Genomic DNA, 19,028 nt, shown 5'->3' with positions numbered 1-19,028 from the left:
GTGAGAGAGCAGATTCTTTTTTATGAGCACTGAGGCCTGTTGAGAGTTTTGGAGAATCTTCAGTGCCTTGACATTTGTATATTTTAAGCTTTATTTAAAGATGTAGTGTATTGATATATTTTGCAATGATTTAAGTCTGACAACTTGACTGAAATACAGGATGACCAACATTTTACAAGACATTCTTGATGTTTATGGCCTTTCACATGGCTGTAGTGGTGCTGCAGGATGATCTCACAAACTTGCAGTTCACCTAGCTCACTTATTTAGGGTTTTGGTATGCAGAGCAGGAGAGAACCCGAAAGTTAAATGTAAACTGTCCATATCGTATACAGTGTTGTGCTAGTTCACACCTCTCATGAACTAGTTCAAAGTTCAGTTCATACAAGTAAACATGAATAGTTCACGTTCATAGTTCACCATTTAAATTCTGAACTAGTCCATAGCTCAGTTCATTTCATAGTTTTAAGGTGGAAAGTGAGAATGAACGACTTGTTAAAGAAAACCTTATCCATCACTACCCCTTGCCTTTACTGACGGAATCTTTATCGGACAGTGTGTAAAAATTCCTCTCGGCATTTCTTGCCATCTGTATATGAGACCGAGAGCTGTTGTGTTGCAGGTATGGCCTGCCCCTTTAAGGAAAGTTTGTAGGGTGTGACGTAGTGCATCTGGGTATTGTGGGAAAATACGTGTAAAACGAGAAGTGACGGACCACCTAGAGGTGCAGGCGACATAGGAGGCTGATTTATCATGACGTGACACATGCAATGTAAAACTATACATTAACGTCACACCATCATCCTCTAACCCCGGGGACGAACCGGAGGTAGAAGCGTCGGGAAAAGCGGCCCGCCTCCTTTCCTCGCCCATGTTAAATACTTGGACTGTCCGCACCGGCAGCGTAGTACCGGGAAGCGCAGCGGCCACACAAGCACATAATCTCCTGTGGGGGGGGCGCTACAGGCCGCAGGTCAGTCACCTGTGAAGACCAGCATAATTTACCCCTGAACCAGCGCGGAGAAATGATAATGATGATGACAAATTAAATATACAAAATTGAAATACAAAATGAAATATAAAAAAAATGAAATTAAATTAAATGACAAACGAAAAAAAAAAAAAAATTGGGCGTGCACATCCTGCGCAGAAGCCCATTGCGCACATCCTGCGCAGAGGCAGGATGTGCGCAGTACATCCTGTCTCTGCGGGGCGGGATTTAAATTTGCATAGTGTAAGATATTCTGCAATTAATAGGAGGAAGTCCTCTCAATGTTAAGATTCAGTATATTGCCAGCTTAAAGATGGGAAAGAGTGGGATCCGAACCCAGACCCTTCATCTTGGTGAGCACACACTTTACCGACTAGGCCTCTGCCTGATGAGTGTCATGAGGAACTAAGCACTCAATATTGACAAATTATTGTGTGTGTGTGTCAGTGTGTGTCCGTGTCATTTTATGCTGCTTTTGATAAACACTTCAGAGAAAATATTTTCTACTTTACGACATATATTTGACAGCCTTATTTAAAAGTTACTTTTATATTTTTGGCTTTCAGATACTAGATGATTTAACATACTTTAATACCTATTGTTAGAGAATAACCCAGTACTTTTCCAACCTTGTCTTCGGACGCCTTACAAGAATCACAGTCTGCTGTGATGTCCTGAGGTTGCCCCCTGCTGGCTGCTGGGTTCCTCTGCTGCTCTAGCTTGGTTTGTTCAGCCTGAGATTAACTAAAGTTGTCCATAAAAGAAAATCTTTAATATCCTTCAAGGGCAATTTGATGTACAACCAGCAATCAGTGCACAACAACATAAACAAATATATACAATGTAAATAAAACACAATATAAAAACCCTATAGACTAAGTAGCAGGGGAGCTGGACAGAGGACCCTCTGCTTGTTGATCTGGCTAGGGTTAGGGTCACCAGAAGCAAAAGGATGTTAAATGACGTGACTCTTCGATGAGCCTTTAGTCAAAAATATAGTGCAGAACGTTTCTGGTGTATAGGTCTTCTGACGTTGGTGGTGTTTAAGAATTTTCGGAAATTGTGCCACTTTACTTTGTTTACCATTACGTGAGCCTTTGTTCTTTATGATTACAGACTCTGTCATGCTGAATAGCTCCACTCTCATTTGGAGAGAACTAGTTTTTGCTTACTCAGACTTTGCTGGTATTTACCCAAGACCCAGCACAACAATTTGCACTGAGCAGCCATCATTTCACAGAACACATGCACTTATCCACTTGCTGAACTGACTCCTCTTACCATCATCTGTGTTCCACTTCCCAGCTCTGTCCTCCTACACCCGTTTCATTTGCCAAAGAAAACTATGATGTCATTCCTCTGAATTTAGGATGGGTTGCTTTCTTTTAAATCACATGATCAAAACAGAGATAAACACAGTCAACACAGCGTATGGGTTAGGGTTAAAGTTATAACTCTTTAACAGCTGGCCAGGCTGCTGTTCCTCAACACGAATCAACCCATTAAGCAGTTATCAATAAACCTGTATCAACACAAAGCTCCTTTGTTTTAATGTGTGTAGTGTATTGAAGATAAAAAAAAAGCTTCCTGTTTCTCCCGGATTGTTTGCAGAACAAAATGTGACGATGAAAATGTTGTCAGATCTGCACATGCTGAAATATTTCCCCAACCTCTGCATTAAAATTCCCATAATGCATCAAGCAAGGCAAACAGCCAGGACACTGATGTTTGTTCGGCTCTGTGCGGAGAAAGGACGTGTTTGCATTACATACTTCATGTCATTCTAGGCACACACTTACTGCAGACTGCATTCCAAGAAGTGTCCCAAACAGATCCAAGCTGCTCGATCCAGGTGGGACTACAGAGAGGTTAACAGGAATTTAATTTAAGAGGAAAACAATCCTGACAGAGCTGTTTAATTTGGCTCTGAACCCGGAAAACAACCAAAAAAATTTTTGTCCTTTTCTGCTTTTCACAGAAATGGGAATTTGTACATTAACTAACGTCCTGGCTACTCCCAGATCACAGTTGGATTCTAAGGGTGAGCAGGCTTCTGCTGTGGAACAGCTTATCAGACAGGCAACATCCTTCAAGTCTTTTATTAAACATGTTTTTGATGGCATTCATTTTAGATTCCTCTGACCTTTATAGTCTTTTTAAACTTCTTATCTTTCTGTTGTTTTGATTGCTATTCTTTCAAGCTTTTGTTTAATCTTTAACCAGTCGACCAATTAAAATGAAATTACTTTAATGTCTTCGTATCATCAAGATAGCACCTATTTCACATTTAAACAAGTTATATCTTTAATTAAGCAATTTGTGTTTTCACTTTGTACAAAAAAAAAGGCAACCTCCAAGAATTTGATACTTTTAATCCACTGGGTGGCGCCATTGTATTGATGTTGGACTGGTTTCAATGCTGGTCAACATTTGTTCAATTGTGCCAAATAAGTTTTTCCAATATCACTGCTCAGTAAAGAAATATAAATATAAGATATTCTCAACGTGTCATCCATCTGTTAAGGAAACAATATAATGCAACAATATAAATTTCAAAAAATTTACATTTTTAATTGTTTCCCCTCAGCATTGTAAACATATCAGTTAAATAGAGTGTGAACATTGCCAACACATGTTACCTCACTTTATCTGTTCATTCAATTTGCAGAATTGTGACAGTCAAAACAATTTGCTCAATCAAAACTGTTGTTGTCTAAAAGACAAAAGACTTATTGCAACAGAACTAAAAGTTTTATTTTACTAATAAACAAATTCAAAAGACACATATAGAATTGTGCCAGTATAAGAAAGTGCTTGAGAGTCCAAACAGGGTCCACTCCGACTCCGGAGGCCAGCAGCCCTGCGAGCCATCCACAAATCATTGTTATGAACAGAAGCATTCCTCTGTCCTCTGGGGTATATAAGGCTTCATTTGGTTTGCCTCCATGATATATGTTGAGGGCAAGAAGTCATTTAGCCTTTCAATTTATTAGCCTGGTGATTTATGCGTGCTGCAGACGTAGCGGTGGTGTCTCCTATGGCCCACCACCACCCACCACAGTCCTCCACCCGCCACCCTTTTCAGATTGACACTAATAATTTGGTAATAGATGATGTGAAAGCAGAGAAAGTTCAGCACTTAGAAGGGACTGGTTCTGCGGCTGCACTTCATTTATCACTGCTGTTTTAGTCACTCAGGAAAGGATTAAAACGAAGGAGACCAGGCACAGCAACCTGCACTGCAGAGAGGAAACCAGCCACAGCAGCACACAGGGCTGTCCCTGATGCTCAGCCATCGGGTTCAAAAGTTGAAATAAATAAACTGAGTTGCTGCATTAAAAGGAGGAATTCTTTGTGTCATTTAAAGTTATAGTTTACCGAAAAAATTTAAATTCACTCATTATTTACTCACCACTCTGCCGATGCAGGGGTGGATGAAGTGTTTGAGTCCATAAAACCCTTTTAGAGTTTCAGTGGTAAACAGCGCTGCAGCCAAATCTAATACAATTGAAGCATCTGGTGACCGATTCTTCAAATGTACAAAAACAACAGAAAATACTAAACTTCCTCCATACTGCTCATGTGGTGTCATCCAAGTGTTAATAACACCTGACATTCAGATTCGACTCGAAACAGTGTTATTTACAACATGTTGTTAGCCTTAATGTCGGCTGATCACAAAGACATTAAGGCTTAAAACAATGTGTAAATGATGATGTTCGAATTGAATTTGAATGTCAGTCACCATTTACTTCAATGGTTTTGAATTTGGCTGCAACGCTGTTGACCCCTGGACTCAAACACTTCACCCATCCCTCCATCGGCATAGTGGTGAGTAGATGATGAGGGAATTCTGGAAAAAAATGAATCCTCATTTTTTGGTGACCTATCACCTTTAACACACATACCAAAGCACAGTATAGCTGAAAACAGCTTGTTTGAAACAATAAAATCTGGGATCTAAATTCCGGCATTCAGGTTGTGTTTCTCCTCGGTCACTACAACAAGAGAGGTTGTTGTAGTGAGTAAACCTGCGGTGGTTTGTTGTGTTTCCACTTTTAGCTGAAAATTTTTGTGGTGTGCGTTACAAGGTGTCGATTTTTGCCCGGAGTTCAATGCCTTTCTTCTGACTAACAGTCGAGCTGGAGCCTCTTCCCATGACCACCGCTGGGAAGGAGGAAGCTCTGTTAGCAAATGACTCACACACACACACAGAGAGAGAGAGGGGGAGAAAACAACCTGAAGTGTTTGGCAGCGTTCAGAGCAGCTTTGTGAGTAATCACCCTCCACATCCTTGGACACCTCACTCTGCTCGCACTCTCACTTTTTCCATCAAGCAGCCTCGCGGAGACTCGAGTGTCGTCATAGCAAAGAACTGTGATAAAAGGAAAATTAGAAGACACAAATAAACCCGTGGCTTTTCTGATAAACATCTGCATCTGCACCTCCGACCACAACAAAGCCCCCGATTCAGTGCGGTTGCTTCACCTTCAGTGGAACCCATGGCACAGGATTTGTCCAGTTCCCCTCGTGTCTGTTTATTTTTGTTGTTGTGATCACATCCTATCTGACACAGAGTTTTGTCAGGTGTGCCATGATGGTGCGGGGGAGGTGCGAGGAGTGTCTGATGTACCAACCCGGACACTCCCAGTTCGACAAGAATCTAAAAACCAGATGGTGAAGGACTGGGAATGAGACATGGGAATGCAGAATAACATTTTCATAATGACCACATCACTGAGTGTCTAGTAATAATGTCCTGCTTTTAAACGTGGCCTTATCCTGAAAAGAAATGCTAACAACAAGAAAAACATGAATTGTTTATAAACTATGGCATAGTCCATAATAGGGTCAAAATGACAGCAGCCCAAATGTGAAGCCAAATGTGAATAAAGCTAAACTTTCAGATTCATCCGCATGTTTGAAGTCTCGCAAACAAACTCTTACGTGCCCATGCTCCTCTGATTGTAAATTCTGAATGAGACGATCGAGCCGAGTGGAATGAAAAGAACATCCCTGATCACACAACCTCCACATTGATGAGTAAAAGCAAAAACACCCATGAGAGAGACAGAGAGTGGGGGTGTGGGGGGGCAAATCCAGCCAAGATCAGGGAGGGGAGTTAAATCCGTCAAAGAAGAGTGTCTTCTTGGCAAATTTCTGTCCACCAAGAGGGAGAACAAGCGGGGCCGGAGGGTTCCAGAAACAACATAACTGGAGAGGTAGCTTATTGTGTCCTGACAGATTGGCCTGCCTGACTCAGAGAGGAGGAAGAGGAATAGGAGGAAGAGGAGGTCGCCTCTTACTGACACACTGGGAGGAGCAGAGGTGAGCAGAAATCCGGGGAGATGGGAACACAGCTGCGGTTCATGATAAGAGGTGGTGTCCTTACTACCTCACATAATTCAGAAATGACTCGTTGCAGTTTGCTTGTTTGGGTTGAAGGCTACCTAAATACATCATCTGTCCACATGGATCAGCAGCTGATGGGATCCTCCTCACTCCTCTTCTGTTGGTTCTGGCGAGTGATGGGAGACCTCTCTCCTTCCTGATCACTCCCCAGGTCCTTTGCGTCGCCACCCCCACACCTCTGCCCATCATCCCCGGCATATTTATCCTCATGTGCAGCTGCAGCACCCTGTTTGACCTCCCCTCTCCTCACAGACCCCTTTATTAACAGGGACTGTGGTGGGACTCCTCGCAGCACTTGTGGTCGGGGGGAAGAACCGCCGCTGGACGACCGATGTTCTGCTCATCACTTACATAAGTCAATGTGACATGTCGTGTTGCGCTGCTCTCCTCCACTGCCAGGCTTATTCTGCTGAGTTTTGCGCCAAAGCTAAAGATAAAAAGGGCGCTCTGGTTTCATTTGCAGGAGCTCTTCATTTATTATTTCATATTGTGCAGATGACTGGTGATTGATTCCAGCCAAGTTTATATTCTTCGCCGAGTCGTCTTGTCAGTTATGTTCATTTATGAAACAATAAAAGCTCATGACAAATGGAAATGACAGCAGTGTTATTGTGATTGTTGATCAAGCATGCGCCCGCATTGCTTATTTGCCTGCACATCAATCTAATATGAAGACTGCTACTCTACAGCATGTGGGTCAGTCTATCTTCAGTTCAGTCACAGAGTAGGAACGTGGCCTATTTTCTGTTGTGTTGGTTCCAACTAAGATGATCTGACAATGAAAAGCAGCAATAATGAGGTCAAAGTGACTTTTAGCTTTTATTTGAGAGCAATTACGTTCCGCATCAGATGAACCACGTTATATATTTTGATTCTTAGCTCCCTGGGTCTTTTTATCATCAGCAGAACCTAATACAAAATGTGGCGACTGGTTATTTGCTGTTGAATTTCATGAATGTACCACTTCCACCATGGACTGATTAAAGATAAGATATGATATTGACCTGGGATTATGGAGGCTACTTGTGTTAGCAGATACAGTTCTTAGTTCTGCAGTCGGGAGCATGGTGTTGTCAGTAGGTTCAGACCCGACCCTTGCTCCTCTCAAGCTCCGCCCTCTAGTCCAGATATGGTATCATCCGGCTCCAAAAATCCAAGATGGTCAAAATCAAAACTCTCTTTTTCAAAACTCTAGTTTCCACCCTTGTTCATTGGATAATTAGTTAGTTAGTTAGTTAGTTAGTTAGTTAGTTAGTTAGTTAGGGTTAGGGTTAGGGTTAGGGTTAGGGTTAGGGTTAGGGTTAGGGTTAGGGTTAGGGTTAGGGTTAGGGTTAGGGTTAGGGTTAGGGTTATTTTGAGAACTGATATCAATGAGTGTGTAACTGAATTTAATGGGACTGTTGGTTTCTACGGAAGTATGTCCTCACTGAGTTGCATACTAGTCTTCAATGTTATAAACAAAATGATTTTGAGTGTGGTTGCCATGGAAATCCTATTTTTAGATTCATCAAAAGACTTTCTGCCCAGATACTCTCTAATAACGTCACTTACAATATGTTCCTATTTTAAGTAATGGCTACCAGAATTCAGTTTCATCTTCCATCATCAGTGTGGTGGACAAAACAGTAAAAATAATGCATAGAGCAATAAGGACAGTGCAACGAAAACAACAGTGACGTCTAAACTGAACAACTTTCTATAATAGATTCAATAAAACCTTAAAGAATGATGTATTTCTTGATGAGCTGAACACAGGCAGTCCAGTCTAAACTCACAGCAGCACCTGTCGAACTCTCACGGTCGGATCAGGTAAAACTACTGTAATTGTCTTAGCAGATATTTTGAATGCAGGGGTCATTGCACTGGTCTCCATGCTGCAGCAGCCTGGGTGAAAGTGTGTGTGGTCTGCTGGGTAGCAGCGAGCTTTACGGGCAGCAGAAGGCACGGCTCAGTGACGGTGAGGTTTAAGATTCAACAGATTGAGCTGATATTCATCTGGCAGAAATAAATAAAGCTAAACGGGTTATATGTAGTATTCAGGGATCCTGCAGGCTTTGGTTATTCCTCACTGGAAAGTATATATTGTGTTGTTGTTTTGTGAGTAAGGTTTGACCAATGAAACTCTCGGAGGAAGCCCTATGTTTGCTTTGTGTGTGTGTGTGTGTGTGTGTCGGTGTGCGTGTGTCTTAAACAGAGATTATACTGCTGGGATGCCAGTTCTTCCACAGACCCCACATCACCCCGAGCTTCCAAGCTGTGAAAACATACCGGAGGTTTGTTGGTTCTTAGTGGCTAATAAGGTGTCATTGTGCAGTGGAACCGTCTGACATCCCACAGAGTCATTAGGATGACATGAATGGATTTAGCAGTTCATCTGTTACACACGGACACATGAAGATACTCATGTGCACCTACATTTTTTGAACAAAATCAACCATTCGTGCTGCACAAATCATTAATTTCTATGATAGAAGACTATATAAAAACTGGCAGGCTTGCTGGATTTTCTCAGACAAAGTCAAATTTGTGCTTTGCTCCAGGAAAACCGGCTTGAACCACGATAAAAGCCTGCAGCATCAAAGGCTTTCTTTTTACAGCTAACTTCAGGAGTCCTGGCTCCTATGTGTCCAGACAGCTTATAAAGGCCAATTCAACACTTCAAATCCTCTCTCCTCACCACTACTGCTCTTATCACAAAATAACCCCCTGATACAGCGTCTGGATTTCTCTGCAGAATGGAACATTTTGAAGTTATTTCTGAGGGAAAACGCTGTCATCCAACTCTGCTGCTTGACCTTGTTAGTCCCGCGGGTTGATTGGAGGCTATCTGGGACTTTTCTCTTTGAAGAGCGCACCCCTGTCTTTTCTCATCTCATGCAGTTGATCCATCTTGGCTGGCTGGCATTGGACTCATTGCGGTTCAGCTTTAATGGAGTGAACATGAATATCACTGTCAATTGTGGGAGCCTTGTACATGTGGGGGACTGTGGTTTGTTATTTCAATAGATATGAGTAGGCTGATAGAGAAACACTGCCTTCCAAGGCCGCAGCAGAGAAAATAGACAGGTCTCTGTGGATCTGGCTCCGGCTCTGGACTTAGTGAGTGAGAGCCTGAGTAGTGTCTGCCTTGATGTGACCTCGGGGAGGGGTGGTTAATGACGCTCTGGGGTCTCTCATGACTGGTGTGTCAAGTTGCATGAGTCAGTAATATACACTTGACTTTATCAAAACACCCACTCACTGCTCATTGATAAGGACAAAGGCTTTCTTCATCTGTCCTCTGCCACCGCTCTACAGGCCAGGCAGAGAGCATCATGGGGCCAATCCCTCCGAAAAACAATCAGCGCTGTTTATCTCGTCTTCATGTTCTTGTAATTGTCAGGCCCTGACAGTCCGTAAGTGACTGATGAAGGTTTCGTCTTTATTAAAGATCAACACTGGAGAAGTTGTCCTGTGGTGACATCATATTCGAGAGGAGCAGCTGTGTTTTCTCAGAGTCACTTCAGCAGCAAAGAGCAGAACTCCGCAGAGAGATCTGCCAAGAAATGTAAATGTGGAGTGGGTGTAAATACTTGGTCTTGCATTATTGGTTTTTAAAATAGGGGATGATGGCGTGTCCTTGTGGACCAGGGTCTGAGACACAGACCATGAAATCGCAATAAACCTGGTTAAAATTCACTCAGACCTACTTAACTTCATAGTATATACATTACAGCACAACGGAAATTCTCCATTCAAAGTCAGTGTCCTGCAACTCAAATGTTTCTTTGGTAAAAGCAGCAAAATGCACAAAAAGTATTAAAAGTAAAAGTACTCAAAATGCAGAGTTGCCCCTGATAGTCTTGATTACCTTTACACGATCATTCTCATAGCGCTAATTTAGAAATTTTAACTAATATAATCTTTAAAAATATGTAATCTTTAATCTATAAAATTTGTGTAGGCATAATTTGTAAATAGTTAATATATTTTGTATGCAAAAAGTGACTCGTGACTGAAACTGTTAAATTGATGTAGTTGATTAAAAAATACAATATCGTACTCTGAAATGAAGTGGAGCAGAACCATCAGGGAGCTTGAAAAGGGAAATACTCCCGTAAACTACAAGTACATCCAATTCTTACTTAAGGGTAGTACTTGGGTCAATTTATTTATAATGAGACTTTAATCTATAAAAAGAGGTGTAATCATATATAAATGAATTGCACTTTTTAAATCTGACATCATAATTTGTAAAGTAACTACTTCCTTCTTTTTATTTGTTTTACTTTAGGCCATTTCTCTCTTTATCTGTGACATTATCACTGAGTGGTCAAACAGTTGTAAACAGTTTAATGTTACAAAAGGGTGTCCTCTCAACTGCAGTGGAGGAGAGGCATCATGGGGTGTAAAGAGGAAATGCTCATGTAAACAACAAGTACTTAAGTCCAGTACTTTACATAACTGTAAGGCAAATTAAAGTTAGAAAAGTACTTAAAACACATATGGACTGACCCATTATTGTGAAACATTAATACTCTGTTTACTCTCTGAACTTTACCACACGTTCAAGATTAGAAGCAAATATTAAGATAAAATCTACTAACTTGTTGCTTCTCTTGCTGTTAGATAGAATAGTGAGGGAAAGACTGGTGGCCTGTTAACCTGTGAGGAAGAGCAGGTAGAGATCAGCACCATGGACAGAGCCAGCAGACAGGTAAGCTCACCTTCACAAGTCAAGAGCTGCTCAGCCTCATGTTTTCTCAGTCAGCATCATCATAAACATTTAAATATATATGGAAGACCCCAAATCTAGGTTTTGAATTAACTTTGAGAGCAAGCAGAAAAGTGAGATAAAGGTGCTCATGTCTCTGGTTAAGTTTTGAAATGTTCAACTGACAAAGAAACAGTGTCACTTAAACAAAGCCTGTGTTTCCCCTGGAACAATACTTCACTCTCAGGCCTCCGCGAAGATGTAAATGGATGTTCACTGGTGTTGTGACCCCTGACCCCGGCTGCCCCCCTGTTTCCTGAACCAGATGCTGCTCCTGTGGACCACAGCCTTCTCAACCTAAACAAAGTAATCCTCCACTAAACAAGATGGATATTGTATCACCAACCCAGTAAATACCAGAGGGCTTTACCCCCAGAGCTGCCCCCTTTTCTCATTCTTGACTGCAACCAGTGGGGAATAAACACGTCTTGTATTGTTTTATGGATGAACAAAGAGACACAAACTGTATTTCCCAACAAAACTACATTTTGTGGTGTATTACAGTATAGAAAACAAATGCCCTCTTGTGTGTGTGTGTGTGTGGGGGGGGGGGGGGGGCAGACATAATCAGAGCATGCAGTGCTTCTCCAAGTAAAAGTTTGAAACTTTGCAGCACTGGCTACATATCAAAAATGTAAGATTGGGATCATGTGTTGCCTATATAAAAGCCTTGTGATCTGACTTGGTTTAAGAAAGACTAGATGGAAACATAAATCCAAAATCCATGTGGGTTGGGTCTGCGGAGATGTGCCAAGTTTGCATAATACTGGGCTTAAAAAAGAAGTGTGAGCTGCATGCACTCACTGGAAATTACAGCAACATAAAGCAGTGATATGAAGGAACAGGCATTTTATTTGGATCCTGATAAATGGATGAAATAATAAAAATATGCATTGGATGCACTAAGACTTGTGGGAAGAAATATCTAGTCATGATCTTTTAGTTTCAAATTGTATTTGCATGGTTTTTAAGTTGGTTAAAGGTACTTTTCGATTTCCCCTGTGAACTCATATTAGTCAGAAGGGACAAAATATTGTATTCACTCATAAAATGTATACATAACACAAATATATAAAATACATATTGTTTTTTGTAAAAGGATATAATAAGTATCATTATTATGATAATATAAAACATATGTATGTATATTTATATGAGCTTATTGTAAAAAAAGATTAGCAAAAATCGAATTGGATTTAATGGATATTATTGTTATTGTGTAAAAATATATAGTCCAATAAAACTCTTTAGCGTAAAATCATTACTTTTTTATAAAACTATATTTTAGTTTATAATGTCATGTCATGTCTAAGAAGTCTAATAAAATGCAACTGAAGTTAGAATTATTATAATCATACCTAAACATATCTTAGTTTCTAATGTACTGTCATGACAGAGCAGCATTCCCTTGTTATCTCTCCCTCCTCTGATTTATTATTAGGAGGGTTTGTGATGGTTCCTTTAGATGCTCCCACCCCTCTCCTCGCGTAATTCATCTTCTTGGCCAATCCTGTCCCTCCCCAAAAAGTTTACGCCGTGCAGCCTATAAGAACTGCCTAAGTTTCTCAAGTATCAGAAAAAGTCTTGTCCTCCCAGGAACTCTATCTATGGATACTTTGGTTTCCTCCAAGCCGCGCTCTGCACCTACAAGCGGACTAACTCTTTGACTTCATGAGAGGGAAATAATTCTATTAGGTGGGGGGAACTCATTCAGCCGCCATCTGCCCGAGTGGAGATGTCTGAGGAAAATATGGGCGAAGAGTCTAGTAGCTCGCCAGTATCTCCCGTGGACAGTCAGAGCAACAGCGAGGGGGAGCAGGACAGTCAGCCCAAGAGGTGTGGGAGGAAGAGGAGGCCGAGCAGGAAGAGCGGAGAGGACTCGGACAGCCCGACCCCTGGGGGGAAACGAGGGAAGAAGTCCAGCAGCAGCGGCAGCCCGCAGTCCTTCGAGGATCTCCAGTCGCAGCGCGTCATGGCCAACGTGAGGGAGCGCCAGAGGACCCAGTCCCTGAACGAGGCGTTCACATCGCTGCGTAAAATCATCCCCACGCTGCCCTCGGACAAGCTCAGTAAAATACAGACGCTGAAACTCGCTTCCAGATACATCGACTTCCTTTACCAGGTGCTGCAGAGCGACGAGCTGGACTCCAAGATGTCAAGCTGCAGTTATGTGGCGCACGAGAGGCTGAGCTACGCCTTCTCAGTGTGGAGGATGGAGGGCGCCTGGTCCATGTCAACATCTCACTAGCATCTGGAGGAAGACTGTTCCTCCCGAAGATGGTACGAATGTCTTTGTTTAATCAAGAGAACTGATTCCACTCTGGGAGAAATGACACTATAAGAAAAGTTCCTTCTGTGCGCCCCAATGCAGCCTGGCGTCTATTTGGCGCAATTGTGCGTAATTCTCCTGCAGAGCTCAGAGATAATCGGTGCCTCGTCTATAACCCACAGGTGACTGCTGAATCTACTTCATCACATTCTGACGGGACAAGCCTGGAGTCCAATGCTGGATACATGGGATCACTATATTTAAAACCAAAGACGACAGGAAAGGGTCCGGGGATGGTGGTTTCATTTCGCAGAGGCCCGACACAGTGTGTTCGCTCACTACACCTCACCCTGATGTGTTTCCCTGTTGTTGACGACGAATGTTGAAAATACCATGTGTGTGTTTTGTTTTTTTACTGCATGCCTTTGGACTACTTTCTGCTGAGGTCGAAGTGCATTATTGAAGCAGTGTTCTTGTGTTGTGGGGCTTTCAACTGGTGGCGAAGCTCACATTTCAGACTGTGTGGATCTAACCTGTGCAAAAAAAACAAAAGTATTTTCAGAAAACATTTATTTATTTATTGGGGAAACGTGTAACATTGAGGAATGGATCCTGTGTCTGACAAAATGCAAACACATTCCTTATTTTTATTATCGTTTTTTTTGTAAATGTTTGTATATTGTTTTCCATTAAAGAAAATTACACGAGATTGACTTGTTTTGTTCTTTTTCTCTCCCTTTTTTGTTTTTTATATATCAAAAATAAATAAAACAAATGTGAATTTTAAATGTCAACACATTGCTTCAACTTCTAAAACAACGTTAATGACAAAAGCTTCCAGAATATACCGCCAGCAGTCACTTGGGAAAACAGATGGAGTTTTTATTGGCTCCAGTAAAAGCGTTAGAAAAACATGCAGCTACGTTTTTTTTTCACTTATAGTAAAGTTACACATTCCAAAAATAATATATAAACCAAGATTTGATAAAACCCTCACTCCTTTTTGATATACACAACTGTTCAATGGAACTTCCATTGTTCACACAGAGTTGTATAAATGTGTACATTTCTGCAAAATACCAAAATAATAAAAACGTGGAGAAGAAAACTCACAGTCAGACTATAATTATATTTTTTAATTAAGATGAAAAAAAACCTCTGGTTTCCTGGGGTTGTTTACAGTGAGATTAAGGTCTGGGCATGAAACTCAACATTATGAGTAAATAAGTACAACTGGAGTCAAGTCGACCTGCAGTTATAAACCCATGCCGAACAACCAAACTGTTGTCTGTCTTCAGTTTTTCATTTAATTTAAAAAGCCCTTTGTTTGTGTTTTGGAAGGTGCTTTAAGAATAAAGTTTGTTGTTGTTATTATTAGAGGTGCATTTTATTAATGATACTACATATTTAGATATTATACCACTAAAGAGGTCATATACGAATTATTTTATTCTTGCACTCTTGCTGCAGATAATTTTTAACAAAATGAACCTAATGGGATAATGTGATTATGGGGCAATTTACAATAACTTCCGGAAGTGACTTTCTGCATCCGTGTATTGTTTTCATCACTAAATCAATCTTCCTCACTGATGGATCTCAGAGGTGTTTCTCACTGTCCAAATCAAAGTGTGCGTCCGTTTGAAGGTGTGTAATTGGCTTGCGAGGCATGTATGGAATTCCCAGATGTCTATGAAACTCAAGGAGGCCGCGAAGGTAACACAGGCTGCAGAGGCTGCTCTCACTGGTGAGTTTGGAGAAATGCTGCACAAACACAGTCCATCGGCCTGAAGATCACTAAACACATTTCCTGAAAAACGTTAAGGTTTTCACTCGGCACCACATCAACAGACAGAGGCTGCATGAGAAATAAAAGCTGCATCATCCTCGTGATAATCACAAAAAACAAGTTTTTGTTCTGTAAAGAAAAAAAAAGGAAAAAAAAATTGAATCCAGTCCTTATGCAACGCTAAATCCTTCAGTAAGTTCCCTCTGCTCCTTTCTGCAGAGGAGAGGAGTTGGCAATCGACGCGATGCAGAGGCACAGAATGAAACCTATTTAGAACAGATGTTAGTATTTTTAAAAGAAGGTCACGTGAAATGAGCAGATGTTCAGACGGTGCAGGGACTCAGCGGTGCAGCAGCAGCTCCGCAGACAGACAGAGAGCGAGCACCGAGCAGAGCTGCTCTCACACGGACACGAACCGAGAGGCTGCCCGCTCCCACCTCCAGGATCAGGCTGAGGATGGTGTTCAGACAAAGGTGGGTTATATATGAAGCTACAGACAGTCCGTAGTGGGTCGGTTCTGACTGTGTAGGCTTTATTATTTAACTGTAAAATCATATGTGAGGATGTGTTTTCAAAGCTTCAAACAGTGACAGGCCTACACCGTCAAAGTTTCTGTCCACTTAAAAAAGTGTGCGTGTGTGTGTGTGTGTGTGTGTGTGTGTGTGTGTGTGTGTGCGTGTGTGTGTGTGTGTGAGTGAGTGGAGGGAGGAGGCTCAAAAGAGGGCAGTATGAGAGATGAACGAGAATTTATGATCTGGAAGAAAAAGAGACGTGACACGAACAGAACTGCATGTGCACCAGTCTTTAAAGGCAAAAGTTAATCGAATTAACTTATTGTATTGTGTGTAATTATTTTTAACTTTGTTCCACTTTTTATGGCTCAAATATTAAAATGTTTGCAAATGAATAATTTGCTCTTATATGCGTTTCAGTCAGAATAACGTTAATTTATTAAATATGTAGGTTGTATTGATTAATTGTTATTTAAATCAGTTTTTGTATAAAACTGCTCAAAATCAATCAATAAACAGATGTTTGAAAGCTTTTATTTAAAACATTTACTAGGGCTATTATAATAATATTAGTATTATGATTATTATTATGATTATTACTATAATTATTATTATTACTATTATTATTATTATTAGACCTTTTTATCCACAGACCATTGACGTGGCTCCTGCACCTAACAGGTGATAGATCGTTTCTCCATGTTATTCATTAAACTAGATGACAAGAAAATACTTTTCTACAAACTTTGCCTCTTTTCAAAAATATTTCAAGTTTTGTCTGGTATTACAGTTAAAATAAATAATAATAAATACATTCATTTGTTTTGAATTTGTAAAAACTGAGCTTTTTTGAAAGCACAGCTTATATAAAATAAAATAACATTTTGACTCAGACTTTATTACGTGAGAGCCCTGTGGAATGACTTTGATAAATTGCTACACTAGATTCATAAAATGTTGTTTTATTTTGTTGCTTAAATTAGTTTATTTCTGAAGGTAACAGGAACAAAGAGCAGGTGCAACACTCAAGGCCTGTTCAGTTATTGTAAATGCATTAACAGATTTTACATTTAGAATCTAAGTCCCTCCTGTTTTCGCAATGAAATGTTTTTCGGTTTGATCCTCATCTTTGACAGTGTCTCAGAAAGTGAATGTTAAACTCAGGAGAAGTTCAGCTGCACAGAGACAAGATCAGACAGTATAGCTGCACTTGAGGCAGGGAAGTGAAGAGGGGAACTAAACAGAAACAGGCAGTGCATTCCTCCTGCATCTGGACTCTGTTGATTATTGAATACATTTGCATCTCTAATGCAGCTCTTTGTTGAGAGGACATTTTATCCACCACACATGTGAGAAGTCAGATCAGTCGCTGCCCAGGAAGAAAACTTAGATCAAGCTGAAACCATTTGAGCAACACGTCATAAGGTCTGTGCCTGGTCTCTCATTCTACTTATTACTGTAAGACTCTATTTATCATAGCAGCTGACTTATTTGCCTGTAATATAACTGGGAATTAAAGGTTGATTTAATATCATGTATTAATCAAATGCTGAAGTAAACTCATTTGAATTATTAAAATATGACTTTTAAAAATAGACCATAATCCATGAGCGTTGTGCATCTCTTTACATACGGCAGCACCTGTTGGGTCCACTGACCTTTGCTGCTGTTGTGAATGAGCAGCAACCTGCACTAACTTCAGATGACAGCGCCGATGAATAACTGTCATAAACAAATGGATCTAGTTTTATATTCCACCAAATATATATTCATTAAAACCAACATGAACTTATTTCTTAAAGTCATCATAGATTACCATCCTCAGGGGATAACACTGATCATTGTGCAAACTAATGGGAATCTGACTTTAAAGAGAGTTTCTCCCTAAAATAAAACATATATACAGTAATTCAGTTTAATCCGAGATGTGTCTGTAACCTGACAGAAAACTGATGATGTGCTCATGCCCCAAAAAAACTTTCAGTGCATCTGCATTCGATCTTTGAAGACACCTGTGATACACTGACTAGATTCAGTCAACACATGATAATACAAATGTGAGAGGGATGGTAGGTTTTGTGATTTGAAAAATAAACTGGTAAAAATGATTGCCGGAATTTTATTTTATGGTTAATTTCCTGACTTCTGTTCATTATTTTCTCTTATTTCTCTCAGAAAAAAACGTCTCTTGATCACTTATTTCACCTTTAAAATGTCTAAATAGATTTACAGGGACTTTGCAGAAGCAACACCAAACACACTGAATGAATTCTCTCCTTTGTTTTAGAGAAACCTTCATTTGCCAGATTCAAAGATTCTGATCCAGAGATTATATAACGATATAAAGCCTCGTCTGAAAAACTGAAAGAGCCTGCAGGTAAATAATCAATGTCAGAGCTTCAGACACATAAAAATGATCTCGAGATATTTGGACAAAAGTGGATGCGAACGATCGCACGCCTTTGGCCGTTGGAGAAAATGCTTAATGGCTGTTTAAAGCTGGTTGAAGGCTTGTGGACACACACGCCATGTTTAAATTGGCACAATGCAGATTTCAAATGAAAATGCAAGGTCAATGCTTCATCACCGGGAAAGGTAGACTGGCGGGAAAGATGACACCATGATCCCGGCATGCCATCTGATTGCGTGCGGGACCAGAACTGTTCCCTGACACGTGTCCAAAGGGCAGAGTCGAAACGTGTGCACCTCGTGTCTAACCTTTTGTTGCGTGTGATGCGTGCCACCCAGGCAGCAGACAAGACACGGATCAGTTTGTTTTAGAGGAATACACAATGATGTCACGGACAGGAAAGAGGCTGGGAGGAGGGCTTGGCACCTTTTGGAGTTGGCTGGATCCCCATTGGCTCGGCAGAAAGAGTGCAATAATAAACAGGCAATCAGGAGGCAGCGTGAGCGTACACAAAGGCATCGTAGAAGTTTGCAGATAATAACAGCAGGTTTTTCACTGCAGGGGGATGATTATTTGTGTTCTTCAGTTGTCCGTAAATAGAGGGCCTCTCACAGGAAGTATAAACACACAGACGGAGTGGAGGGCGGTCAGAGTCCAGAGCAGTGATTTCAAACATACCTGTTTATGTTCAATCAAGATGGAATATATATATATATATATATATATATATATATATATAAATGTGTGTGTGTGTAGACAAATATATATGTATATAACTGCGGGCCAGCTTCAGCGTTGAAACAATGGATTCTTTTCTGAGGGTAGAGGAGAAAAGAAAACCTCACTACAAAATCTTCGATGAGTGTCTCACTTATTCTGGAATTTGAGGGTC

At 40.7% G+C, this 19,028-nt stretch overlaps 1 protein-coding gene across 1 annotated transcript; it reads left to right on the top strand.

Moving 5' to 3' along the window:
- The first annotated feature begins 12,769 nt into the window (after nt 1–12,769).
- On the top strand, nt 12,770–14,119 carry twist1b (twist family bHLH transcription factor 1b). Its single transcript, XM_062399328.1, has 2 exons — nt 12,770–13,436; nt 13,608–14,119. The coding sequence occupies exon 1, from the start codon at nt 12,892–12,894 to the stop codon at nt 13,402–13,404; it is 513 nt and encodes a 170-aa protein (XP_062255312.1). The 5' UTR covers nt 12,770–12,891; the 3' UTR covers nt 13,405–13,436; nt 13,608–14,119.
- Nucleotides 14,120–19,028: the final 4,909 nt, after the last annotated feature.

Source organism: Platichthys flesus, chromosome 11 (genome assembly GCF_949316205.1).
Source record: "Platichthys flesus chromosome 11, fPlaFle2.1, whole genome shotgun sequence".
NCBI classification, from domain to species: Eukaryota; Metazoa; Chordata; class Actinopteri; order Pleuronectiformes; family Pleuronectidae; genus Platichthys; species Platichthys flesus.
This window is presented reverse-complemented; position numbering and strand designations above follow the sequence as displayed.